The sequence below is a fragment of the Anneissia japonica genome, unplaced genomic scaffold (genome assembly GCF_011630105.1).
Source record: "Anneissia japonica isolate Jap-2015-1 unplaced genomic scaffold, ASM1163010v1 scaffold2756_len2360902_cov194, whole genome shotgun sequence".
Lineage (NCBI taxonomy): Eukaryota > Metazoa > Echinodermata > Crinoidea > Comatulida > Comatulidae > Anneissia > Anneissia japonica.
The window spans coordinates 733,788-761,308 of record NW_022719050.1 but is presented as its reverse complement, the minus strand read 5'-3'; the positions used below and the strand labels follow the sequence as shown (position 1 = coordinate 761,308).

Here is a 27,521-nt window from a genome sequence, read left to right as displayed (position 1 = left end):
AAGTTTTGTTTTTCTGAGCATGTGCATATTGTGCTTATCTGCTTCATTAGCATAACAATACCACACATAAGGCTAATTCAAGTTAGACGACTTAAACCAGCCAGCTTCCTATCCTGGTAACAGTTAAAAGTCCTTGGTCAAGCATGAGCAACAAAAAAAGGTTTTTATGTGAAAGGAATTACCAGCATAATACATATTTACTGGAAATAGGTAAACCCATGCAAAGCACCTTTTAATTTTTTTTTTTTTCATATGTAAGCTGACAGCCAGTTCTGTATCAACTTCTTTTTTTATCCCACAGAGTCCAGTAAAAATGTCAAATATGAGCTCAACTATGCACTAACATACGTAACAAACGTCTACATTCCATTCTCATCTGATTCCTTTTGTTTCCTGATAAATGTATCTATGTTCCAACATAACTCTGGCTGGATTCGATACCCATTGAAAACACAATGCACCGCCATCTTTGGTTCATAATTCAGGTTTGGTAACAGCTGAAAAGAAATGGGAGGAAAAACCTACATTAACTGACCAAAATGAGAATGTGTTCTTCTATAGGTGTGTTGTGTTGTCTTGTCTTAACACAACCCAACAACCATAAGAAATGGATTCACACTGGTAGGGGTTTAGGGTCAGGAATATGTGCATGTCACACAGCCACACACAGTCATTTTTCTCCATGAATGGCTGCTGATTTGTGGGACCATAGTACAATATCTAAGGTACAGAGATTCACACAACAGAAAAGAATCTACTGAATAAAACAGGAATATATGTTCCAATATTTCTCCACCAAGATTCATAGCATTCACACAAACAACAATATGGCTAGGCCCAAGCTAGACAGATGTACTGTAGGCCTACTACCAAGGCCTAGCCCTGCATAGGGCCTACATGTTGGTTATTTACAACAATCAAGGTCAGAGTTTAAAAAGCTTGGCTAAGTTGAGCCAATCATGTTACATTTAACATAGCCAACATACACTTACCTTTGGTGTGATGAGGAAATATTGTGATGTGGATTCACGGCATGCTGTCTGAACCATAAACTCAAACACTTTACGTTCGTTGTTAGGATCCATTCCCTATAGTTTAAGCAACAGAATCAATTATAGAAGTGTATTGAACTGCTGTTACAAGAATCATGTTTTTATTTTATTAAATTTATTAACGCATGTAGGAGAAAAATATACAGTACACGGGTATAGGAGCATGCAAAAAGGAACACTTTTAATTATCACATGACAGGAACACAGCACCCTTGGACTGGGAGTTAAGCAAATTGCATAATAAAACAAAAACTATAAAATTTTTGTCACCTGATTAATCTCATCTACAACACGAAACGGACACTTGTTGATCTCTTGCAAGGCCATCAGGTAGAGAATCGTGGATACGCTACGCTCACCTCCACTCTGGTAGTGTGAGGTCAGCTCTCGAAGTTGTTCATTCGCGCGAAACTTCACCCTTATTATGATTCCATATTTATCAAAATCATCCTAGGAAAAAAAAATAAAAAACATTGGAACAGAAATGAGCATAATCTCCAAGGGGTAGCCATCTGCTGTATTCCTGGAGCCCTTCCCACACAGGTGATACACATATCTCTACCATCAATGTCTGGGTTCTTCGAAACTAAATTCAAGTCAGTGGTCCCAAAGCCAATCAAATTAGTATGTAAAAGGGCAGTTTACATATTTCCACCACAAGCAGATAAATTGCCAAAAAAACGGAAAAACAATTCATGCAGAACCTATTCTATTAGAAGACACTCTTTTGAATCAAAACAGAACTCACCTCATTTTCATAGTTGAGTGCAACTTCCCCAGCACATCCCATCTGGCTGAAGAAATCAATGAACGATTCATTGACTTTCTCGATAAGCCTCCTAAGGGGTGGTAACCATCTTTGCTTCCCTTCTGTAATCTCAATCGTGTGTCTCTCCATAAACTTTCCATGTTTCTCTATCTGTTAATAACAATAATAACAATCACGCTTATTCGAGAGCGGCATCTCAGCAAATTGCACGATAAAGACCTCAGGATGATCCAATGGTAGAGAGAGAGTGGCAAAATGGACTATATAAGACTACCATTACAACATTAATGAGTTTTAAAATAATATAATAAAAACACTGTAGATATTAAACTCATATCAATTTGCTTGGTCCAACTGCAAATGCGTCGCCGTGAAAATCACCCTATCTCTTAACCATTAGCGCTTCTTCGAAAACATTGTTTTTACTACAAAAACTGTAAGTAACTTAACAACTGGAGGTCGGATAAATTAGGTTGAAACGGTTTATTGAATGTTATAGATATAGCTATTGCAAACAAATTACAAAACACTTTTTTTTCCTAATATATAGCTCCATCATTTTTCGGTTGAATTACGAAAATATAAACTATATTAGTGTGTTTTCAGCGGGATTTTGAGCTGGCTTATGATACGTTGTTTCTTTATCATAACTTAGTCTACACAAATCCCATCACTTTGGTTAAAGTGGCAACTTTAATAAATAAAAACTAATCTGATTAGATAAAATTTTCTTCCATCATTTTTCCATTCTTTCAAACAAAGGCTTTCAGGTTGTTTCTTTATCATAACTTAGTCTACACAAATCCCATCACTTTGGTTAAAGTGGCAACAGAAAGCAAATTTTCTTGTAATCAGTTATAAATAAAAACTAATCTGATTAGATAAAATTTTCTTCCATCATTTTTCCATTCTTTCAAACAAAGGCTTTCAAGATGAAAACTGCCTGGGCTCACAGCCGGCTCAGGGAATTGGCGCATTCCATTTTCTGAACTTAAAAAAAAATATTGTACCTGCTGTATCAATGACTTGTTAAACTCATTAAATGAATATGCTTGATAGTGGATATATCTTATTCCTACAGTGTGATGCATAGATTAGGAATGTATTTTTTATAATGTTCACTAATAATTGATCTTCTAAAAAATGCATTTCTATATACACTTTTCAGAAAATAAAATCGTCAAAACATTGCGCTGTGCAGCACGCTCAATCTGTTCATTTTTGCATTTCATACACACGCGTATGAACGTTTTTACCACACACGTTTGTTACGTGGTCAAACAGCCCAAACAAATTGGTACTAAACAAATCTTGGTTCTACCATAATATGAGGCATGTCATGGCAAAATGACTATAAAGTTGTCGCACAGGCCAGTATTAAGTAAATGAGCTATGAAATATGGGAGCACAAAAAAATGGCCTATATGTTTTCAATATAAATCAACAGTTTAATATCCAATTAATAATGTCCAAGTTTTAGCTCTGGAAATGTTATTTTGGTAATTAATTGCAAGGCAATTACTTCACAATAATGTTTATCTTGACTCTATGAGTGCTGTACTTTCACTTCCCAATTACTAAGGCTTGATATATCCAATTTCAATGAATGACCCCTCATTTGAAAATTACATACTGAAGTACCTAAAAATACCAATAACTTTATTTCAATTTTTGTCACCACATGCTCATATAATATGTTCGATACAAGGTGCTGCACCACTCACTGTCTGGTGATGAGTCATTAGCAATACCAATCAACATAGGTTTACCTCTGCATTAGTTTTTTCAATCTGTTCTGCCCTTTGATCAAACTCATCAACAACTTTGGCATCAGTTTGGTAGCAACTTCTTGCTCGTACCGTTTCCTCATGAATCATGTCCTCAATCTCGCTAACCGTTCCCGGATAATTCTTGAATATCTATAAAAAAAAAATCAATAAAAATACTTGGTTTATTGAAAATTAGATCAAATAAAATAATTCAGGAATTATAATTTACAATAAAAATACATTCAGTGGTTAAGATGTTTGCTGTTAACTCGTCCCACTGAATGGTGCTGGGGGGTGCTAGGGATGATTATACTCGTCATAATTGGGGTAACATTCTAGCGTTTATTACTTCTTTGTTATACATTGTAGAACCATAGACTTAATGGCTGGTAGTTGGGGGAAGATATGTACAAATAACGTATGTATGTTTGTTGTGTTATGTTACTGGCAGTACACTCAATTGCACGAGTGGGGGCACTTTCTGAACATATATCAACCCATGCAAAATGTGGACAAGAAAACTCGCACTTGGCAAAGGAAAAAGCACTGTACCAGTGACAAGTTTACTCGCTCCCTAATATTTTCCCGCCAATTTACTAGATACATCATTTTGATGACATATGACTAGATAAAATTTCAAAAAAATGTTTGTACATGTAAAATTGTTTTGGCACACTCAAAGTAACCCAAAAAAAGGGTCTATCAGGCAATGTGTTAAATTCCTGTAAAAAAAATGTCAGGATTGATCAAGGCAGAAAGATTCTTACTTGGAAGAGGGATCTAATTTATCCCTTGGAATTCATTACATTAAACACTGTATCAATAATTACTATTCTTACTTCTTTGAGCTCTGGATCCAGTTCTTCATTTGGTCCCGTGTTTGTCTTTTTTTTAGCGGTACATAACAACTGACGGGCTACCTCTTTGGTATTCTTAGCGAGTTCCGCAATTTCTGCATGTTCAGCCTGGAATTTAAAAAAATTCTATAAACCAGCAACGTCATGTGATACAAGATATTCCTTGACTGATAAAACCAGAGCCTTGCAGGCATCAACGGTCCTATGCATGATACATGACATCATCGGAAAATATAAGGTTGGGTCAAATTTGTGTGGTGGTTTAACTTGAACAAATTTTCTTGAGGAGTAAATATTGTGTGCTTGATTTAAAATTTAACAATAATAGGGGAAATACATGAATTACGTAGGCCTATACAGTATTTTCATATCAGTCTGGAACAATATCGGGGTGTTAAGTATATTCAAAATTGACTTGGGCCCGATTGTCCACACCAGTTGGGCTGATCGTCTGTCGTTATGTGGAAGGACAAGGGAAATCTGATGTAATACATTACTTCAAAGTTTGGGTATACTGTACTCCTAGTAAGTGGACTATCTACATTAATGTTAGGCCTAAAATCTAAATATCATTTTGTTTAGGCCTGACTGGTCTATCAACCTCTAATATAGCAAAATCATTAAATATAATAGTTTAAGCACCTAGAGCAATCTGTGATCGTAGGCACTTTATAAATGCAGTTTTATTATTATCATTACTACTTTAATTATATGTATAGTTTCTATGGGTGTTATCTGAAATAAAGTGAATGAAAGAATAAATGAATATAATTTTTTTAACTGTCAATGTCCTCTACAACCGCTTGACAATGTGACACTGCTGACACTCAGTAACAGACTGAGTGAATCGTCATTAAACCTTATTTCATTGTCAATGGAATCATGTGGGCCAACTACCATTGGTGCAGTGCGTACCTGGCTACAAAAGCTGAAGTCATCTGCCTCTCGTCCTATTACACAGACTAGCACAGCTACTCCACAACTACAAATTTTAAATTAAGTTTGTAGAAACTTACAGTGACTTTCTGCAAGATTGTTTGTGTCTCCTGCATCTCTTCCACCAAAGCTGCTTGTTCTGAAGTAACCACGGCGTACTTGAGCGCAATGATAACGCGGTCTTTGCTTTTATTGCCACATTCCTACAATACAACACGAACAATACAATTTAGATGTATTTTGAAAGAAATGTATCAGAGTATAGAACTGCAAGAGGTCAAACTCTCAGGGCTTCATTGAAATGCAATCCTATCTCAAAAAGTTTTACCAACTAGAGGGTGTGCTTCAAAAGAACAAAAAAGGCATTCGTATTGAATGCGTGCTGAATCTATAAAACACATTTTCAAGTTTCAAAACTTTATACAAATTCCATTAGAGCACCCCCTATCTCGTGGTAGTACTTTGTTTATCGTTTCATTGCGTGCATGCAAAAAATGAAGGCAGTCAGACCTCTAAGGTCTTTGATTGTATTGTCTACACTGGGATTCAAGCCCAAACATTTCAATTATATTTAAGTCGTTGTACCAACTGGGGTACAATGTCAAAATGGTATACGCATATTCCCACTTTAAACCTTGCTTTGAGAAACTGCTGCCCACCTAGGTTTTCAAATAAAAATATGAGTATATTTTAGGCATGTTATTGCATTGCTGCCGCTATAAATAAATGGACGAATACAGCGATTTACAACTTGGAGGGGTGGGGTGTGGGAAGAACACGATAAGCCTGCATTCACATTTTGAATGTCAGGGTGTATGTTTTCATCTTTAGACACGGTTAAAATATATTGCAGATGGTAACCAAAACCTAGAAGTGCCTACATTTTTTTTGACAAGAAACCTTCCATATAATTTTGACTTGGAATCAGATGACTTCTTCTCTGGCGTTGCGGCAGAATCTTATAGCATTGAGCATGTAGTCCAAATAATTCAATACCAGAGTAGCATCTTACTACTCACAGACCAACTATCAAATACTCCCTATTTCATACCATTAAACTGTCTTTGAAGTCAACCATCAACTTGACCTTCTTGGTGTTGATATTCTTCACTTTTTGCTTAAACCTTTGTTCTTCTGCCTCACTGTTAAGCGCTTCTCGTTCACTTTTACTAATTCTGAAAATGATAAAAAACCTTTTGATGATCAATAATGTGTTAACATAGAATTAATATCACACAAATCCATGCTTCTTTAAGGTTTTCTCTTATTATTATTTACCCTTTTAAAACAGTAAAATGAAAAAAACCTACATTTTCCCTGAATTTTATGTCAAAATTAAACTTCTAAATCCCCTTTGAATAAAATCATTCTGATAGATCTTATCACTTTAATAATACTTACGCATCAGTTTTCTGTTTGATATGTGAGGCGACGGTCTTCCTTCTGTTCTGTCGATTGAGTAGTTGTTTTCGTTTGTCCCGCAGTTTGTTATCCTCTACTGTCAGTCCTTTACGCTCTTTCTCTAACTCTTTGTGTTTCTGTACATGCTCCTGGATCTTGCTTTCAAGGTCCTTGATAAGAAGAGTTTAAATAGACAGTAATAATAATGATGAATAAATTGGATTCGTGATTTTTCGTCCAAAGGTTTAGGAGTGAAGTAAATTGTTTTAGAGGAGTAAAAATGTTTTAGAAAAGTGGAGCTGTTTTAGAGGAGTAAAGTTATTTAAATGCCAACAATTTTTTTCAGAAGCAGTGACGTTGTTTTAGTTTCAAAATTTCTGGGATGTTAACAAAATCGTTTTAGCTATACCAAGCCACTTCCTTACCTGCAGTTGAACCTCAAGATTTCTTTTTGCAACCATGTCAATACTGATACTTAGTATTTTAGGGTCAGTTACACTTGTGGATCTGGATGTCGTCTTCCTCGCCCCATATCGTGATGTTGATACAGAATACTGTTCATTTGGTGTGTAGAAATACCGTATCCCAGACTCCTCTATCACCTACAACATACAAACAACACTATGTCGTCATTTTCGTTTATATTCATTATTTAGGCACATGGGCCAAGGTATGTGAATAGTGTGCTTAATCACTGTTTTACAATACAACCATTCAGACTAAATGTTCTACATAGACTAAGTCTCATTATCAGGCTTAGAGAGGTGAGTTCATTCATTCATTCATTTCCATTTATTGTCATTTGCATCATGAAGATACATAGAAATTGATTTTGCTCCGAGACACAATTACATAAAATACAAAATTAATCAACAAAAAATATGCCTACAGACTCAATCATATCCCTCTCATATGATACCGCTAACTAGCTTGAATGGCTGGTGAATAGAGGCTGTTTCGATAACTGTTCGTACGAGTAGGGATAGACCAATAGCGCCTGCCACTATGTAACACTTTGAAGAGAGAATGCGAAGAATGGGTTGTCTTGCAATGTACTGTTTGACCTGCAACACTAACAGGAATTGAACCCAGGACCATGGAATTTGAAATCAAGCACCTTATAACCACCAAGCTACCACTCTAATCCACCCATGAAGTACTCATATTGATGAACCTAGTGGAATTGTCCCCCTTTACTCTTTGTTCTAGTAAACCTTGTATCACTCTTACTAACTTATTTTAATTACAAGAAGACTCAATATTTTTATCACCGGTACAAACATTAAACCCCATATAAACTTAATCTTTTCACAGAGATATTCTGTACTTTTACCAATCTTCCACAGTACAGACATAAAATTATTGCAAACAATATTATGAAAACAACTCTATATTCTGAGATACAAAGCCCTAAATTTCATCCCTGAATATTATTGTAAGAGTATATATGGAACACAGTTGGATGATGTATACCTTTTTGACATTTTCTTGTGTCCATTTTGTTCCAAGAGGTATATTGTGAATCCTATACTGCTTACATAGGTAGGATATCACAGCATTTGGTCCATCAAACAGGTCTGTCAGGTAGTATTCAAACCCCCATTGGCTATAAGATACAAAATGTCTCAAAACAGTAACAATGATGATAATTAATGTTGACCTATGATGATGATGCATTCATTATGACAATTATGATGATGATGTTATGGTTATGATTATTGATGATGATGATGATAATTATGATCATGATGATTATGATCAATAATAATAATGGTTCATTTTTTTATTTAGAAATGTCTACAATTAAAATTTACACACTGTTAGTGGCAAAACTAGTGAATATTAAACCTCCTATGCTCCTGGCGTAGGAAAATCATTCAACATACTAATGTAGACGTCCTTCCTGGTACCATAGTGGGAAGGAGGGTGGGGAGGGTGGTGTGTCTGTTGATCTATAACTCTGAAGAAACTTCAGAGTTTGTATGCTTATATTTTCCAGTGGACAAAGTTTAAGTGTCTAGTTCAAGGACACATGCAATGTGAAAATAAACGACATGCATCCACTATGCTGTTATACATATTAACTTGTTTGCTAATACAATTAGGTATTTCCTTGCATATAGCTTACCGTAGTCTTTCAATAGAGTACTGAGGCTGGAACGGTGGCATCGGTTCTATACTCACTGCACTAATCCTCAACTTTAGTTTATCTCGAACCTATAAAGAAATAAAATGACTAACACACTACCGGCTATATGTGCATTTCATTCAAATATGTCAAGTCAGCTAAGACCTACCTCCTTCAATATTTTGCACAAACTTACTTTGAAATGTACTTGTAAGAACAAATGCACAAATTACTGTAAAGTATTGGCATCAAAATATTTTTAATATATGTGACCAAAATATGTTGGAATTTTTTAACAATTTATAAATCTATTTTATTGCACTAAACTAAACTTTATATATCTATATATCTTGCAATATTGTTATTTTCCCCATTTTTGATCATGTTAAAACATCATTTTTTTAACAATTTGGTGATGGTCTCTGCATGAGAAATTGCCGAAATCATAGGCTTTGAAGGCTTATTCTTAATAATGTTCTTTAAACAGCTGTATGTTTAAATGCCTGTAACTTCTTAATGAAATGTTGAATTTAACATTTTATAACTTTTATAAATATTGTTTAACCCTGTATTAATAACTACAAATCAATTTCTTGCAAGGAGTGACTGGTTGGGCTTGTCTTTGCCACATATATGAGCCATAAAAAAACCTACTAATTAATATTATCATTATCATCATTATTCTTATTCATAGATAAATACAGTTATTGAAATGTAAACCCAGTTGAACAGATGGTGCAGAGTTGACTTTGCAGAAATTACCTTTCAAGACTTGCTTTTCTCAAAAGTAATCTTTGACATGCATCCAGCTAATATATATATATATAAATAAAACTGATCTTACTTCAGACATGAAAAGCCTGTGGTCATCAGCATCTTCACACACAAACGCCCATAATTCTTTCTCTGGAATGGTCTTCTCAATGTATCGAATATGTTCTTGCTTATGAATATTCAGCTAAAAACATAAAAACAATTATCATGAATATTACAGCTGACAGAAACCCAGTACTGTAATTCTTAATATTTATTTGACAGTACATCAAAAAGTGGTGCAGTCAATATTAAACACTTAACTAGAAGGAAAATATACAGTATTTATTTTATATATTAATTCTGCTAATCGCCTCCGCGTAACTTCACCTATCTCCTCTGAAACCGCTGGCAGGAATGTGCTCATCTTTTATACACTGGGGTTCCCCAGGGGCGGATTTAGGGGGGGGCCGGCCCGGCCCCGGCCCCCCCTTTTGGGAGGTAAAAAAAGAAAAAAAAAAGAAAAGAAAGAGAGAAAAAGGAAAAAATGATGGCCAAGAATGCCTCAAATGTCATGTTCGGGCATCTAGAACACAAAAATTTCGCGGGGGCATGCCCCCGGACCCCCTACGACAGTTTTGTCTCAATCGGCCTAACTTTCGGCCCCCCTTCCGGCCCCCCTTTTGGACATTTCTGGATCCGCCCCTGTTCCCATATGTCACAAACACGATAAGCTATTTTTCTAGGCTGGATATTGGATGATAACGATAAAAACAGCCAAAAACCACCCAAAATATTTACTTCTACAGCCATGTTTCGCGAGTTGTTTCACGATGTCTCATACTTTTTAACATCATTTATTTGTTTACACATGTTAAAAACTTGCTGAGCTCTTGAACTTGTAAAGCATCAATATATAAAGAATTTCATTAATTCATAAATTAAGAACCTTGATATCTGAGCTCTCGGGAATCTCATCAAGCTCTTTCTTGTATCCCTCAAGAGATTTCTTCCAATCAAGAACACTGGAAGAAAAAAAGATAAGGCAGTGGATATTTAGCCGGTAAGACATATTTGTTTAAGCAGCATCTTTTGTGATGATCAGTGCAGACGTGCTTCACTGCTGACTTACCAAAGATAAACATGTAATATATAAGGCTTGCCATCTCAAAACCAGCATCAGTGATGGAAAATTTACTTTTTAATATACTGGATAAATGTGATCCAAGCTCACAAACGGGCTGTAAACTCGCACAGCACTGTATTGAGAAACAAGCCTCGATACCCAGAATAGGGCGTAGAATGTGAATTTTGTGTGAATGTGGTTTTTGTGTAATAAATAAAGTATAACTATTATTCTTACTATTCCTGAAGTTTGAGTTTAAAATTCCAATTGTAAGCGTTAAAATTTAGCCATTTTTGAATGGGAACTAATGAAAAATGAATAGAAACCTGCCGAAAATAAAAGCATTTTTCTCAAAACTTGATTTAAGAAAGTTGATAAGATGACAATTATTGAAACGGTCATAACTTTGCTTCCAGACACCCGATTGAGTTCATTTAACTGTCATGTTAAAGTAAATGATATGTTCTATACCATTATAACAAAAACTCATTTTGGCCTAAGGACGAGTTTAGAGCCTGTTTGTGAGCTTGGGTCACAAATAATTAACAATTATGTACAATTGTACATTATTTTATGGTTTATTTTATTCTCTATGGTGTTGTTAAGCGTCTCAAGGTTGTGACAATGCGAGACGCTACATATAAATCCAGAAATATTAATATTATATAATATGTGGCAAAGACAAGCCAAACCAGTCACTCGTCACAAAAATTGATTTTGAGTTATTAATACAGTTTTAGAGAGTAAAATAATAGCTATAAAATGGTAACAAAATCATTCAAATCGGACATTTCCTTATGAAGCTAAAAGCGTTAAACCAGACAGCTGTTCAAAGAACAATATATGAGAAATCAGCCTTCAAAGTTTATGATTTCAGTCATTTCTCATGCAGAAACTATCTTTAAATACTTAAAAAGTGTTGTTTTAACATTGAAAATGGGAAAAATAACAGCATAGGATGGTGTGTAGATATATAAAGGTTAGTTTAGTGCAATAAAATAGATTTTTTTAAATTTGACATTTTAGCATGTTTAGGCCATTTTCTCTAAAACACGATTTGCGACGAGTGACTGGTTTGGCTTGTTTTTGCCACATATATTCTTATTTTCCAAGTTGTAAGCTTAGAAATGGTGGGTCATTTACTATAATCGACTTACTATTGCCAAAGTTATGAGTAAAAGTATTATGGCTTCTCAGTAGTAAGATATACAATACACAATACTGCCACATTCTTATGTTAATTACTCAGTTTAACAATTAGAGTCAATACGCTGGTTGCAAATGTCAAGCCTCATTCCTGCAAAATGCATAATAAAGTGGTCTACCTGCAATATAGGGCAATAATCCTCCAGTGTAAAGTTTGTTACATTTAAAGGTCTGTTCTGGAACTCAACTTTATATCATAATTCTACCGTTATTTATCTCACTCGCATCAACTAATGATAATAATAATTGTTGACTTAAATAGTGCATATTGTAGAGACCTCTATGTACTTAACATTATTATCCCAGGTCATTGGATCAAGCACATATGAAACACAAACTCCGGTCTATTGGGAGAATTCCATAAAGTTGCAGCTTTAATCAGGGCATGGTTGTGTTTGAACCTACCCACTTGTGCTCCTGGGTGGAGAGAGACAACCACAGGTAAAGTGCCTTGACCAAGGACACAAGGGAAATGCACAGCGGGATTTGCAAACGCCTGACCTCAAGGTTGGGAATTCAAGCCACAACCGATACGCCATTTACTCTATTTCATTACTACATTTGCTTACGTTTTTTTTCTTTTCTCTTCTTTCTGCTTCTTTTGTGTCAGGTCTTCTTGGGCATCTTTGATTTCTTCCTCCAAGTCAGCTAACTTTTCATGTTTTCGGTTCAGAACCTGGAAGTTGTTTTTTACTTCTCCAAGCTAAATGAACAAAACATGAATACATTGGATTGTGTACATAAATAATTTGATTATTATATAGTGAAAAAACATTAACCCACCGCACCAAATACATTATAATTTAATCTTTGTATTCAAATAATATGACAGGACTACATTTACCTTTTAACGTTATTTAAATAACAAATAGCATACTTCTGTATATTGTTTGTTATTATCATTTCTTTTTATTTAACATTTTCTTTTATAAAAATATAATCATGATTATTAGTATTTTAGTATTTGCAAAACATTAATAGGGAGATTGTAGCTAAACCATTATACAAGCTGTATATGATTGTTAATTTTTTTAAGGTAATAGATCGCCTATGAGGTGACAAATATTGTACTACTGTATGAGATGGATTGACTAAAAGGATTATGACATATGTATTCGTTATTGTTTTCATAAGCTTGCGTAACCTTCCTATTATTACCTAAAGATAACATGGGCAGCATGGATGATTTTATAAAATGAGAGTAAACTACTCTAGAATACTACTCATTAACATTACAAATAATTTACCTTCTGTTTCATTTCTTCATCAAGTTTCTTCTTCTTCATTTCAAGAGCTTCTGCCTTCTTTGCCATTGGTTCATTCTTTCTCCTGGCTTCTTTAACCTGTACTCCTAGTTTATCTTTTTGACCCTTTAGTTCCAAGAACTCATTGCGCTTTTCAATGTATTCCTGTAGCCAAAACATGAACATTTTCCTTTAATCTGGGCTTAAAGTATGAATCTCACCCCACCTTTTACAAGAGGTACCTGCCAACGAGGAGACCGTTCTTGGCGCTAAATGGTACAAAGATGGAGATATCAAAGGCTCAAAAAGTGGCCCAGTGACATACTTGAGGATGATGTTTAAGTCCCAACGTGGTGAAAGAACACAAGCGGGGGTCGACTGTTAAACATACTACGTATTAACTAACAGTACGTAAATTGGAAACGTTTAACCCATCAGGGAAATTAGGCAAAACGACTGCCAATACAGACTGGTAACCTGTAAAATAGACTTGTCTTACTACACTATAAAAAAATAAATAAATACAGTAGCAAGAAAGATTTATCTATCTTTATCTATCTAGCAAATATGCTTTGTGTATGTTCACATGTGTATACTAAGCTGTTTTACTCACCACCCATGGTTTCTTTTGTTCAAGGAGTTCTACATGTCGCATGTGGCGCTGCTGATCCCGAAACTTGCGCACATCTTCCTCTAGTCGTTGGTTCATTTTGACCAACTTCTCTTTGTGTTCCGCCAACTCATTATGCTTCTTCAACATGTTTTTTTCTTGGTTACGCAGCTCTTTCAATTTCATATGATCTTCATACATTTCTTGAGAACCAACCTTTAAGATTAAAAAGATCATTTGTGGCAAAGACAAACAAAACCAGTCACTCGTCGCAAAAATTGATTTTGAGTTATTAATACAGTGTTAAAGAGTAAAATAATAGCTATAAAATAGTAAAAAAATCATTCAAATCGGACATTTCCTTATGAAGTTACAAGCATTTAAACACACAGCTTTTTAAAGAACAATATATGAGAAATCTGCCTTCAAAGTTTATGATTTCAGGCATTTCTCATGCAAAAACTATCTTTAAATCCTTAAAAAGTGTTGTTTTAACATTGAAAATGGGGAAAATAACAGCATAGAATGATGTGTACATATATAAAGGTTAGTTTAGTGCAATAAAATAGATTTTTTAAAATTTGACATTCCAGCATGTTTTGGCCATTTTCTCTGAAACACAATTTGCGACGAGTGACTGGTTTGGCTTGTCTTTGCCACATTTATTAAGAGATGACTTGTAGATTTGAAGGGACTAATAAATTACAAAAATATGAAGCAGAAAAGAAAGCAAAAAAACAAAATTGGTCTTTGGGAAAATTAAATCTCAAAAGACAACATTTAAATAACATTCTCTAAAATTGGGGAATAATCAGCTAATAATTGTAGAATTACTAATTTCTCACACAATTAAAATTTACAGTAACCTCAAGAGAAAACAATGGTCTTACACTGACAGAGAAAAATGAATCTTTCTATAACAGACTTACAGATTTTTCGGTGCTCTCAAGTAACTCATATGGATTCATCTTGGCAAAGTCAACTACCTTATCCTGATGAAATTAACAGTAAAGTATTAGTAGATTATTTAACATTTTTGGTCAATTCAATGGTTTTATATAATTCCTGAATAACACTTTAAAAAAAACAGTTGTAGTTTTCTCTCTATTCAAGCAAAAGATACAGCCACAATTAAAAAATATGCCAAAACTTGCCATTTTAGTTGGGCATTAAGTATTTTGTATACAATATACAGTGGTGGATTCTGGGGACTTGTCCAAACCGGCCAGGCACACCCCCCCACCCCCCTAAATTTTTGAAAATTATAATAAAAATAATAATTAAATTTAAGTCGGACAGTGCCATTTCTAGCTATTGAGAGGTGCTGTAATCATAAATTTTCTTGCCTCAGCCCCTAACCATGGTGAGGCTGAGGTAGGTGGACCCTCTATCTATGAAGGCCCCTCGCTGGGCCTCCTCATAGATTCGAATTCCTGGATCCGCCAATGATATGCACAATGCCTATATTTAAGTTGGCTTGTTTACAAACATAAATGTGCAAAGGTGAATATGGTCATCAGGACCAAAAAAATGAAATTCATGTATAATACACAAATTATGATTTGTCTTTGTTAGGCACAAGTATGCCCTTGCACATTGCACTAGATAAGCTGAAATAATTAATATAAATTTATGGAATAAGTAGTTTTTGGTTTAGTGATTTACCTGAGGTAGGAATTGACACAGGTTTGACACTTGAATATTCAGCGAACTAATCAGTTCTTCCACCTCTCGCTGTTTGGCTTGCTTTCCGCCAAGATACCAAACTGACCTGTTTCCTTGGCGATGAATCTCACGCTTCACAACCCAATTCCGTCCATTAGGGTTAAAAAGTTCAATTTCCAACAAGGCCTTCTCAGCACCATGTTTGACAAATTCTCCAACCTAAAACAACAAAAAACAACATCAAAATCTTTGATTAATATTCACAACAAAGCTAAGTATGAAATTACAATATTTCAGAAACACCAATTTACTATAATAAAAATTTGTGAAATATTGTCTGCATTGTTAATTGCGACCCAAAGTCTATGTACAACACACTAGATATTCGACGAATTAGGGGTATAATAATTTGAATAGGTCAGTGACTTACATCTTTTGCACGTCCAAGCACTTGCGTCTTGCCGGCTAGACCAAGGCATATAGCACACACTACAGAAGATTTTCCAGTTCCATTTGGTCCAATAATGGCATTTAGATATGGACTAGGCAAGATTTCACATGATGTATATGTGCTAAAAATTAAAAAAAATAGGCAGGTTATTTTCAGCTGTGAAGTTCTCTGATAGACCATGGAGGTATTATTGGGGAGATCACTCGGCTACAGATCCCTTTGACCCGACAATCCAATGCCTTTGGATCGCGCGCGGACGTATTACTCTATATAATTCACATTTTTTTTGGCCAACTTGGCGCATGAACACCATGTCATTACCAAACAGCCCAGACGCATGCACGTGTATAGCTTTAATGTTTGTTTTGGTGACAACATGGCTGGTGTAAGTCATGTACTTGCGATCCACCCAATCACACGCGCGTATAACAGAACCCCTGAAACCGAGTTGGCCAAACTCTCTCTATCTACGGCTCTGATGCTATACACTGAATAGCGCCCTCTACCAGCTGTCCTGTCAGCAGGTCCGGGGTCCCCGAATATTTAGCAGCTAGGATCAGATCATACATGTGAGAAAGCCAGATAAGCTAATATGATGAATCCTGACAGGACAGCAGACAGAGGTCGCTATTCAAGCCCAACTCCCAACTTCATTTTTGCCTGCGGAAGTTATGATCTACCAGATTCTTTGAAAACAGTTTATTATTTTCATAATATTAATAGACAATTGTTATTGAAAATAATTAAGGCCTAGGTATATGAATAAGCCAAGATTACAAACTATATTTTACTTCTCAACACTAAGCAGTCCCACATCTTGTGCATCAGCATTGCATTATATAAACAATACTGTACATAAGCTTGCCAAAGAAAGAGGCCATTTAACTGTCTGCAACACTTCTAAAAGGTCACAAAATTAATTAAATGCTATCATAGATTACCAACCTAGATAGCCAAGAGCCAGGCCTAGCCTACCCTATAAAATAGACAATTTGTAAAAAAAAAACAATGATTTAATAGGCCCCAATCAGAAAATAAACATCTGCACCCTGGTAATTGATGACGTAATTAATAAACCTTACACAAAATTCTCCATCCGTATCCTTACAACGGAGCCTTCCATAAACGTCTCCTTCTTCGCCATGCCTGAAGCGATGGGTTACACGGCACTGTCACTGCCGGGGAGTCCCTACTGCGTCGTGTGGTTCGTCCGCACGATCAGAGAGTAAGAAGCTTTTAGTAAAGCAAGCCTACTCTCCACCAAAACAAAGCGCGCGAACAGAACTGAAATTAAAATGTTGTCAATTCGTGCTCAGAAATAGTGTCAGACAAGGCTAGGTATTAATTATTACGTAGTTACATTAAAGATAAACATAGGCATATTCATTAATGACAAAATAGGCTACAATACGATTCACAGCTTTACTTACAACATCAGAAAGACCGCGCACCTCATGAAAAAAACATGTCAAAATCAAAACCAATGATCTGACCTGTTTGGCGTACTGACCTTTAAATATGTATGGGACGTCATTAGTGCATAAATGAAATACAGATAAATGCATTTCGATGTAAAACCTGACCAAAACCTTTAATTTAATTAATCCATTATTACAGATTAATTATCAATTAACTTATCAATTTAGGCTTATTATTTTTGGTCCGACTGCACGTAGAGCTTTGACCGATGATGGGGGGTTTGACCAGACCGATGGGGGATTAAGGCCCCCCCCCCGCTGTTGCCGCCCTTGGGGTAGGTCTTAACGGGGGTCGTGGTACCCGACTAGAGCAAAGTGGGCGTGGTTGGGCTTCGCTCAAAATCAGTGATGGCGCCAGAATCTGCCCGACCGGGACGGGGAAGGGGGACGACTTGGCAAGCGAACCGGCCCGGTCATTTGTTTGGGGGCAAGCGGCCCCCTGGAAGCCACGGATATTTGCTGAATTTTGGTCAATTAGCCTATTTGACAGACATCAAGCTACCGTGATATAACTTCATGTAGGCCTAGGCTTATGTTTTGTAATGTCAAAGTCAACTTCAAATATCGAAACGTTTTGAATAAAACGAGAAACAAAGAGTATGCAGTGAAACCAACTAATTTAGTTTCAAATCCGTTTTCCATTTTATATTACCGTACCGTACTCGCGCGAATAAGCGCCCCTCTCGAATAATTTAGTTAAGCGCTATAAGATTTTCTTTTTAGAAAGTCAATAATCCAATCAATCCTGGGACTGTGTGGTCGTTGGCGTGATTTGAGCTGCTGCTGCAGAGTGGAATACCATTCTTCTTTAGGTCAATATCAAAATGAGGATATTAATTCTCTTGCACAGATGAGAGCTCCGATCACTGATCTCTACTATAATAGCTGGATTGCTCATTGGCTCAGGTTTCAGTGAGACCACCGACGCCATATTGGGAGGCCTAAGTGAAGCATCATTTTAGACAAGTTTATTTTGGCATTTCTTTAAATTATTTTAAAAAATAACTATTCCTGCAAAACTTTTTAATAATAAAGTTTAAAGTAATGATTATTATCATCTATCTACTTGATGTGACTTTTTATGCAGTTTGTTTAAGAAAGCGCGGCGATTTACTTGTGTTGTATGGATCGACTTCACTAAGACTACTCTCGCGCTTTTAAAAACTGCATAAACAGTCTAGTTTTTAGATAGTTTGAAAAAAATTCCTACGTAAAATTTTAATTTATTATTGAAAAGTATTGCAAGATTCTTTATTTTTAACTATAATTTAAACAAATGCCAAAAGAAACTTTTCTAAACTGGTACGTCACTTAGGCGTCCAACACTTTTCTGTACCAGGATTATTGGCCAATGAGCAATCCAGCTATTATAGCAGAGATCAGTGGCTCCGATCATCCCTGGATAGGCAGTATATTTCTAACTTTCCTTTTTTATAGGCCTATATTCGTCTAGGCCTAGTCCAACTATCTATCTTTCTATTTCCGACAATTTTGCACCTTTGCACATTCACATCTGAGTTTTCAAGAAAACATGCAATGATCCTGCCATCCTGCTAATCTCAATCGGCCGATGGCCAACAAGCTAATTATACCAATACTAATAAGGCCAAAAAAATAAATTGCTTGTTTGCCCTTCTTTTTTAAAAACGATAAATAGGGGCGGGTGAAAAAAGTTTTTTTTTTTAAATTATTATAATTATGTTTTTAATACTCATCAGATGGAATAAAAATAACTCACAGAGGCCTAGAATGGCAATATCTTACATCAGACAACAACTTTAGACTAATTTGTAGGGCATCTGGCAAAAAATAAAGATAGATTTTCTCACATTTTCTTTTAATTTGTAAAGAAAAATGCTAAAAAAAATTTTTTGGTCACTTTTGCCCCTATTTTTTTCAATGAGTTAGCGAGTTAGTTAGTTCTTTATTTATTTGTTTCACACTCTCAGATTAAAACAGAGACCATGCTAATTCTGGCTTATGAGTGAAATCCGGGACATTTTTAAAACCCAAGCAAAAAACACGATTAAAATGTTTTAAAAACAGGATATACAAACATTTCTTAAAATATGATTTACTTAAACAAAATAGACTACCGTAAGGAGAGGATTTGGTAGGCAAATTTAGCTACCCTAATGAGTTAGCGGTGGGTGGAGGAGGGCAAACAAATAATTTATTTTTTTGGGCCTAATTTGCCATCTGCTATTCTGTAAATATTCACAGCTTGTCATGTGCCATATGTTCTCTAGAGGATTATCTTTTCGGCCCCACCACCATTCGTAGCCTAATGTTCTTATATAATCATTTTTCATTCAAATAGTGCCTCTTGAATTTGACAAGTTCCCATAAGAACCGCTCGATTTTCATTTTCCCTCAATTTCCACATTGTTTTTATAAACGCCACGTTTGAATAAGCGCCCCTCAGAAAGTGCAAAAAAAGAAATATTTTAAGCGACCAGGCGGGTTATTCGCGCGAGTACGGTAATACTATCCTTATATCATGGCAACATCCAGGTTTTTCATAATCCATGTGAATTGTGAATTATTAACAACAAAATTACGAAAGAATTATGCCTTACTGTAAATTGTAAGGCCACCAATTTGTGATATTATACTACGATAAATTAAAAAACACGTCATCGGAAACATCACAGCAAGCTTATAATTCGAAGAGATATTATACATTTGGAAATTTGCCTGTGAAATCTGTCAACACGAGGTTCCTTCCACGACATTCCAGCATCATAAAGATATCCAAACGAGCATTTGTCATAGTAGAACGCAAATAATGTTTGATTAGTCTCATTGAATAGGGGTAAATCCAGAATTTTACAGACTGGGGTGGGGGGAGGGATTTTGATTTTTTTTTTCTTATTTCAATACATAACGTTATTTAAAACATTAGTGTCAATACGCTGTTTTGACACTGTTCTGCTGACTTACGTTCCAATAAATATTTGAACGTATCGTATTCACTGTGTAGATTATCTGTTGTTTCATTGGGCTAAATTCAATGTGAAAAGTAAGATATACGGTAGCAGGATAACTAACAATAAAAGGGCACGTGAATGTGTTATTATTATTATTATTATTATTAATATTATTATTATTTTTATTATTATTGTTGATTTTGTTGTTATTATTGTGATGAAAAGTACGTGAACACAAACAGTACACAAATAGTTCAATGAAGACGTTACATTTGCTAAACGAACAGACATGTAAAATATATTTTTAATTTTTTTTATTCCCCGACAGAATGTACTCGTCTTCTCCGACAGGGGGCTAGGCTTCCCCAGCGAGGTGGCTATACCTTCCTTAGCCCCTTGGCATCACAACTCAAAATGTTTCGAAAGTGTTCCTGAAAGGGCTTTAATTATTAAAGATAATTTCTAAAATAGGATATTTGCATGCACTCTTAAATGTCTCTGTTTTAAAATAACAAAACAGTTTTTTTTATCCATTTTTGTCCAAGGACTTAATGCATCAGCAATTATTAACAAAAGTGTTACCTTACATTGACGTCACAGGGTTGATTATGAGAAAATGTAAATGGTCTTTAAAAAATATTATCAAAAATATACCGTAGTAAAGTCTATATTGTTAATGACATTAGAAAGGCCCTCAAGAAAAAATGTCTTTAGAGGTCCCTTTTAAAGTATCTGCATAGAGAAGGCAGAAGGTCCCGCGGTTGAATTAAGTTGTGGTAACTTTTTTTAATACTCGCAGATTACTCTTCCTTAATGTTCCAAATTTATATTATATATATATTTCTTATATATACACCCTTAAACTGTACAAAGGATAGTATGAGACTTGAAAGAAAGTGAAAGCTGTTCGATTCTATATTCTAAATTTATTTGTTCATCTTCGTTAAGATAATAATAATTGTAATTTGCCAAACAATTAAAATTACCTGTTGAAGCTAAACACAATACAGAACAAAAGATAGTTATTACAGATGTTACTAACACAGAATAAAGATTACAAAGTGACATATATTAACAATCTTAAAATGATTATATACAACAACAGCGCAAACGTGTATTTCATAATTTTCCAAACAATTGAACTAAAAGTAGGCCTACATTATGAATACAGAATAAAAAGTAAGTTATGCTAAGTTTACATGTATATTAAAACAGAAGGTTATGAAGTGTATAGGCTTACATTAAAAAATCTAAAATTGATATTATCTTTAATAATATGGTCCATGCGCATGTTCTAGAATGGGGACAGTACTATCTTTGGAAAAGGGTAGGGGATTGTCTTCCAGTGAACTGCCCAATTCACCACCAGAAGGACCCCACACAAACAAGTCTTTGAATTAGTGAGTTATCCTTGGTGTAATTCGCACCACTATCACTATTGATAACAGTAACAACAATGGTTTTCAATTCACTTAGCACCTTCCACAACAAAAATCATTTAAATTCGCAATACATTATTATTATTATTATTATTATTATTATTATTATTATTATTATTAATAATAATAATAATAATAATAATAATAATAATAATATTATGATTATCAGGAAATAACCCATACTAACCAAATAACCAAAACAATCCCCAACAAATGAAACTAGCACACAAAACCACACATTTTCACCAACCTGCCAAAGGGCCTGCCCAGCTATGATTTCACAAGTGAGACGATATGGACAAAAACAAACAATACCATTAAGATGTGTGGATTAGGAAGCAATGTTGATCAGTCGGTGGAAGATGTCAGGAAGATTGATATATTTTGTTCTTTTTTAGTATAAAAAAACATGAATATTTTACTATTAATGTACAAATTTAAATTACGTAAATTTAATTGTACTTTAATCAACAGAAAGAAAATCACACCTACAACATGAAATAATTTGTTTCATGAGTTTCAGGAATTAGATTCATGAAATAAATACTAATAAAAATAACAATTAATAAAAATAAATCCATTTTAGAATTATGTATTTTGATTTTTATATTTTTTAATAAATATGCTAAATGTTTTCTCCTAATAATTTTTCATTTATTCACGCTTGAAGTAAAATGCTTTTCCTTGTTGTTGAAGTTCTGTTTCATACATGTCGTACTCTTTTTGAAGCAATGTCTGAAGGGCTTTTCTTCTAACCTTGAAGGGAAAAAATCAAAGAAGATTAATGCATATCAAACAGAACCAATAAATCTTATCTTCCCTGTTATTGTTAACATAATAAATATAATAGTACAGATGAACTTGCATAAGTCAAATCCAAAATGGCACTGAAAAATTGTTCGACTTAGAGAAAATGTGACTTAAAGATTATTAATTAATGGAAAACACAACAATTTGCATGGAAAATATTATCGACTTATTCGAGTTAGGCAAATTCGACTTAGGCAAGTTTAATGGTAATAGTATTACAGAATGAGTAGTTTTGTACATAGGAACATGTAGCCAACCATGCAAAAGAAAGACATTCGGAGAAAAATTGGCCTAACAACAATACAATAATAATCATCACAAGAATATTCATACCAGTACAGTAACAATATTTCACTCTATATTGCTTATATTTATAATTAATATCATTATCACCATCACTGTCATAATCATAATCTCATCAATGAATAAAAAAAATATATAACTATGAAACGAAAGTTCAGGTGACAAACAGAAGAAATGATGGCTGAAGGTTTAGAATGTAATTGTAATGTCATACTCTTACCGCTACTAATGCTTTTCCGGTCATAAAAGTCTCATGGTTCATCCTTACAAGATCCTCCCTTACTCTACCACTCCCAGAAGCTGTCTCCAGTCCCTCTGACCACTCTGCTTGCTCGTTTACCTTCTTTTCACTAACAAAAAATGTATTTTATCTGATTAAATTACAATAACACCAATTCAAATTTCAAATTCAAATTTATTTCGGGTTAAAATTACAATCAAAATTACAATTAAAAAAGACAATAAAAACAGAAACAAAAACAAAGAGTGCTGCCAACCCAAGATAACCAAAAGTACACAAATCCCAAATGTGCCACTATCATGTGGCTCTCCAAGGCAGCACTCAACACACAGAAAACAACACAAAAGATATAATACTGTAGATATCATTTAGAAAAATATAATATTAAAAGAATGTAATATAAAATAATATTGGATTGGATTGGGATTCAGAGTGTATTGAGGTCCCTCTGGTCGTGATTAGACATTACACCAGGAGTCAATACCCTATATTTTCCCCAAAGAGTGTACTGCATTCCTTAATATGCACCATCTTGTACAGAAGACCAAATGGCTTATATCTCCAATGGGTGCCCTTTTATATACTTGCATTTCAGCTTTCAGCAGAAACACAAGGAAGGCAGTGGATAGAAAAGAACTGGGTACCAATCAAATCTCCACGATTCAGTGCACAGACAGTTTAGCCGACTGAGCTCTAAAATAATGAGTGTGATAAAACAACGATCTGACAATAATAAATAAATGTGTATATTAATATAACAATATCAATAAAAACTAATATTAAATTAGTAAATGATGATGGTATAGCAGATAAGCAACAACTATTTCATTTATGATTTACTGAATTATACTCATGTACTCACTTCTTCACAATTGATTCTCTTGCCACGATAAGCTCATCATACTACAGTAAAACAAAATAATGATATGACATTGATATTGATTACAAATTAATAATACAACAACCATTAACAAAAAAGAACAGTTTAAAAAATATACACACATAGTTAGCCGAGGTATAACAGTATTCCACACCTAGCTAGGGGCCTAGAGCACATAACTGAACTCTCTGCTACGACAAGGTAGATTTAATAGTAATGTTAGAAAGAAATCCTTCTCAGTTAGAGCAATGAATGACTGGAATGCACTCCCAAATTTTGTTGTGTATGCGAAGACAGTAAATAAATGCCTTTTTTAGGCCTAAGTTTGGTCTGGAAAAAGCAGGGAACAGTGAAATTACAATAACTGGTACTCCTAGGCCAGGCCCTGGCCTAAATAAAAAAATTTAAAAAATCCTAAAATACTGTTAATAATAAACGCCTAGGCCCTAGGCATAGGAAGGCCTGTAACTAATAGCAACCTATCGTTAAGTGGTCAAAAAAGGTAGGCTAAAACCTTAGGAATAGGTAGGCCTAACTAGCCTAGGCCCAGACTGTCCTAGTGTACTGTGTGTAGATAGCAGGCTGGGCCAAGCCTGTTCACTGAGTGTGCTAAAGCAGGAGGAACGGAGGTCCCGGGCCTCTCAAAACTGAACAGGAACTTAGGCCTAAGCCTACCTTTATACGTTCTTTCTGACGGTTCAAAGCACGTTTTAAACTTGTTTTCTCGGTTTGTGTTTCAAAACGATAGGATGTCGCAAGGCTCATTGTATACAGAATTAATTAAATAAAATACTAGGCATACAATAATGAACGGATACCGCGTCGTATCAAATCAAAACAAAGCCTTTGAATTTGAATATGCAAAAGTTTAATTGTTTATTAACGTTGCCTAGCAACTCACAACCCTAACATCGCGTTAGTATGGCATTCGCAGGGTAAAATCATGTATCGCCGCCTTGACAATTAGTATACAGTGCAACAGAAAACTTTTTTTGTTAAAAAGAAATTCCTTAAGCTCACAAAATTCATAAAATACTAGTTGTAAAGAGTGATCACCTATAACTATATCGCGGTGGTACCGCTATATCCTATTTACCTAAATTCTTATTATAGTATAATGTATACGGTACTCCAAGTATCGAAATGCACGCCATCGTGTCAGGATTCAATATTTCGACATTAATTATGTCACCATCCTGATGATGAAATAATCTGAGACAACTATAGAAGTTGTATAGTCTCACATAATTAATGTCGAAATATTGAATCACACGACACGATGGCGTGTGTGGTGCAGGGGTGCGCACCCATCTCCCCCCACCCCCGTCGGGGAGAAAAACCACAATTTGTCGGGGAGAAAAAATATATATAGGCCTATGTATTTTCTACATATTATTAGACGCCAAAAGTTATTATTTTAAATTTATTTATTAACTTACAAGGCCCCATTCCCGGCAAAATTTTACTAGAAAAGAATTTTTTCGTTACTACCAGACCCATGCAAGGAATATTTATTCATTTAATCATTTCCACATAAGGATTCGTTTATTGTATTTATTGTATAATTTTTTCATTCAGCATCAATTCAAAAATGACAATCTTTTATTGTACGAACTTCATTTCATTTTTTATTTAACTCGTTTTTCCTCAACAAACGTTCGCAAGAACGCCGGCGGAAGGGGCCATTGATTGTTCCACTTTTTCTACTGGGGAATAGCTCCCTCCACACCCTCCCCCATCCCATGACTTCCCTGCAGCCCCACTTTTGTGACTATTTCCAGCGCCAGTGACAAACATTGTTAACGAACGCTATACAATGTCATTATTGTACAATATAGGCCTATATTTTTTTCATTTTCAAACGAACATTACAAGTTTCCTTTTTGAGTTGAGCAACGAGTGGGTACATATTGACGTCTCTGTTTAAGCGCTCCCCTATAAAGTTTTCTTGCACAGGGCGGAGGAGGCACTGTGGCGCTCTAGTTCTCTTTATCATGGTAGCCATGAAGATATAATGATTAATTGATTGTGTTACGCAAATAGCGTAACATAACCACATTTTAAATTTCATCTATAACGAAAACGAGAGACGTTAATTAGGTCCTCTGAAGGTTAACTAAAGTATTTACTGTATTCTAAAATGTAGGTTGTAAAAACTTAATAAAAATACTCATTTACGAATTAGTAATCTGTAACGAAGTGAGGCTATGTCAAACGTTTAATATTGAACTACCATCCGAGCTTCTAGGGACTATCATTTTTTAAGGGCCCGCTTCCCGTCGGGGAAAAGAGAAGGTTTCGTCCGGGAATACAAAAGTATGATTAAAAATATCACTAATCGTTTAGTATATCTGATCCTCATTGATCTTGGTTTTTTGCAGTTTTGACCTGGTTCCGAACATTCACCTCTAGCCTGGGTGCACTAGGCACTTTTTAATTTCATTCAACAAACACTTACTGACAACGAAGGGTGTAGGCACTGTGTTTGTAATTTTTTTGTGTGTGTTCTCTGGCCTATTGTTGGTGTTTGGTGTACTTAAAGTGGTTTATGGTGCAGTTCCACACACAAAATGTTTTCATGTAAGTTGATATTGGCATCAAAGCTCAATAGAAATAGGTAGACTATTATATTTCTGTTTGAGATTGAAAACAAACGGTAAGGCAAACTCCACGCCCACGTAAGTATGATGCTAGGGCTATAGAAAATCCGGACGTTTAGACGCAGACTTCCACAGAGCAACAGAGAGTGAACAACCAAGGTACAACAGGAAACAGATCCATTTTGCTAATGTAAGTTATAAAACAAATTTGGACCTCTTTATTTTCCTCAGTATAGATCGGTATCTTTTTTTTTGAAAAAAAACTCCTAGATAAATTATAGTTAAAACATGAACAGTAATAGTGTGGACTCCATGATTTAACTCATTGTTGTTTACCATAGTTAAGTTATATGATTAATATAGTATAATTGTTTTTTAACATTTTAAATATATATTTCATTTTTGTATCATAAAACCTAGTAATTACAATTACCCTAGTAAGAACATTACCATTAGCGTATTTGTATTTGACGTACGGCGAATAAGGAATTTAATTGAAATGAATGAATGAATGAATGAATGAATGGCCGGAGGGAAACTGAACAACTGACCAATAATAGCACAGGACCCGGCGGTTGCGCCAGAAATTTGCCGAAAAGGGGTCCGACATGGCCCGACATATCCGAGGCGGGGGGGGGGGTCCGAACCAAGGGGCCGACTAGAGCCTCGACGGCCCGGAATAAAAAATCTCTGGTCAGGGAGAGTTTTTATTGCTTTGATCCAAATCGTGCAGACCGCAATATTAGGGATTGAAAATAACGTTATTTGGATAGGCAAATTATTATTTTTTTATTTTTGATCCGACGACTTGTCGTGGCAACAGACGACAGGGGGTCCAGACATCTCCGACTCGGAGGGAAAATTCCCCTAACA

At 35.0% G+C, this 27,521-nt stretch overlaps 3 protein-coding genes across 3 annotated transcripts in view; 1 reads left to right on the top strand and 2 right to left on the bottom strand.

Annotated features, from left to right (window-relative positions):
* Positions 1-236: 236 nt before the first annotated feature.
* LOC117110765 (structural maintenance of chromosomes protein 5-like) lies at positions 237-17,488 on the bottom strand. The gene is made up of 22 exons (XM_033253562.1): positions 17,398-17,488; positions 17,050-17,251; positions 15,947-16,088; positions 15,517-15,735; positions 14,781-14,843; positions 13,855-14,067; positions 13,245-13,406; positions 12,567-12,700; positions 10,615-10,690; positions 9,757-9,870; positions 8,913-9,001; positions 8,258-8,390; positions 7,210-7,386; positions 6,785-6,954; positions 6,435-6,558; positions 5,464-5,586; positions 4,430-4,555; positions 3,591-3,740; positions 1,801-1,971; positions 1,323-1,502; positions 993-1,088; positions 237-497 (listed from the first exon to the last, which is right to left on the bottom strand). The coding sequence occupies exons 2-22, from the start codon at positions 17,109-17,111 to the stop codon at positions 360-362; spliced, it is 2,862 nt and encodes a 953-aa protein (XP_033109453.1). The 5' UTR covers positions 17,112-17,251; positions 17,398-17,488; the 3' UTR covers positions 237-359.
* Positions 17,489-21,281: 3,793 nt separating this feature from the next.
* On the bottom strand, positions 21,282-24,935 carry LOC117110801. The gene is made up of 4 exons (XM_033253625.1): positions 24,724-24,935; positions 24,031-24,071; positions 23,148-23,277; positions 21,282-22,570 (listed from the first exon to the last, which is right to left on the bottom strand). The coding sequence occupies exons 1-4, from the start codon at positions 24,811-24,813 to the stop codon at positions 22,469-22,471; spliced, it is 363 nt and encodes a 120-aa protein (XP_033109516.1). The 5' UTR covers positions 24,814-24,935; the 3' UTR covers positions 21,282-22,468.
* Positions 24,936-26,688: 1,753 nt separating this feature from the next.
* LOC117110718 overlaps positions 26,689-27,521 on the top strand; it is a 6,184-nt gene continuing 5,351 nt past the window's right edge. The window contains exon 1 of the mRNA XM_033253492.1: positions 26,689-26,838. Coding sequence (XP_033109383.1) covers positions 26,837-26,838 — 2 coding nt within the window. The 5' untranslated portion in view covers positions 26,689-26,836. The remainder of the gene's footprint in view (positions 26,839-27,521) is intronic.

Coding starts and splice junctions, on each gene's coding strand:
- LOC117110801 (XM_033253625.1), bottom strand. CDS start 24,813: ATGAGCCTTGCGACATCCTATCGTTTTGAAACACAAACCGAGAAAACA. Junction 23,278..24,030: donor AGAGAATCAATTGTGAAGAA/GTGAGTACATGA, acceptor ATTTTTTGTTAG/TGAAAAGAAGGTAAACGAGC. Junction 22,571..23,147: donor CCGGAAAAGCATTAGTAGCG/GTAAGAGTATGA, acceptor TTTCCCTTCAAG/GTTAGAAGAAAAGCCCTTCA.
- LOC117110765 (XM_033253562.1), bottom strand. CDS start 17,111: ATGGCGAAGAAGGAGACGTTTATGGAAGGCTCCGTTGTAAGGATACGG. Junction 9,002..9,756: donor ACAGGCTTTTCATGTCTGAA/GTAAGATCAGTT, acceptor ATTTCTTTATAG/GTTCGAGATAAACTAAAGTT. Junction 4,556..5,463: donor CAATCTTGCAGAAAGTCACT/GTAAGTTTCTAC, acceptor TTTAAATTCCAG/GCTGAACATGCAGAAATTGC.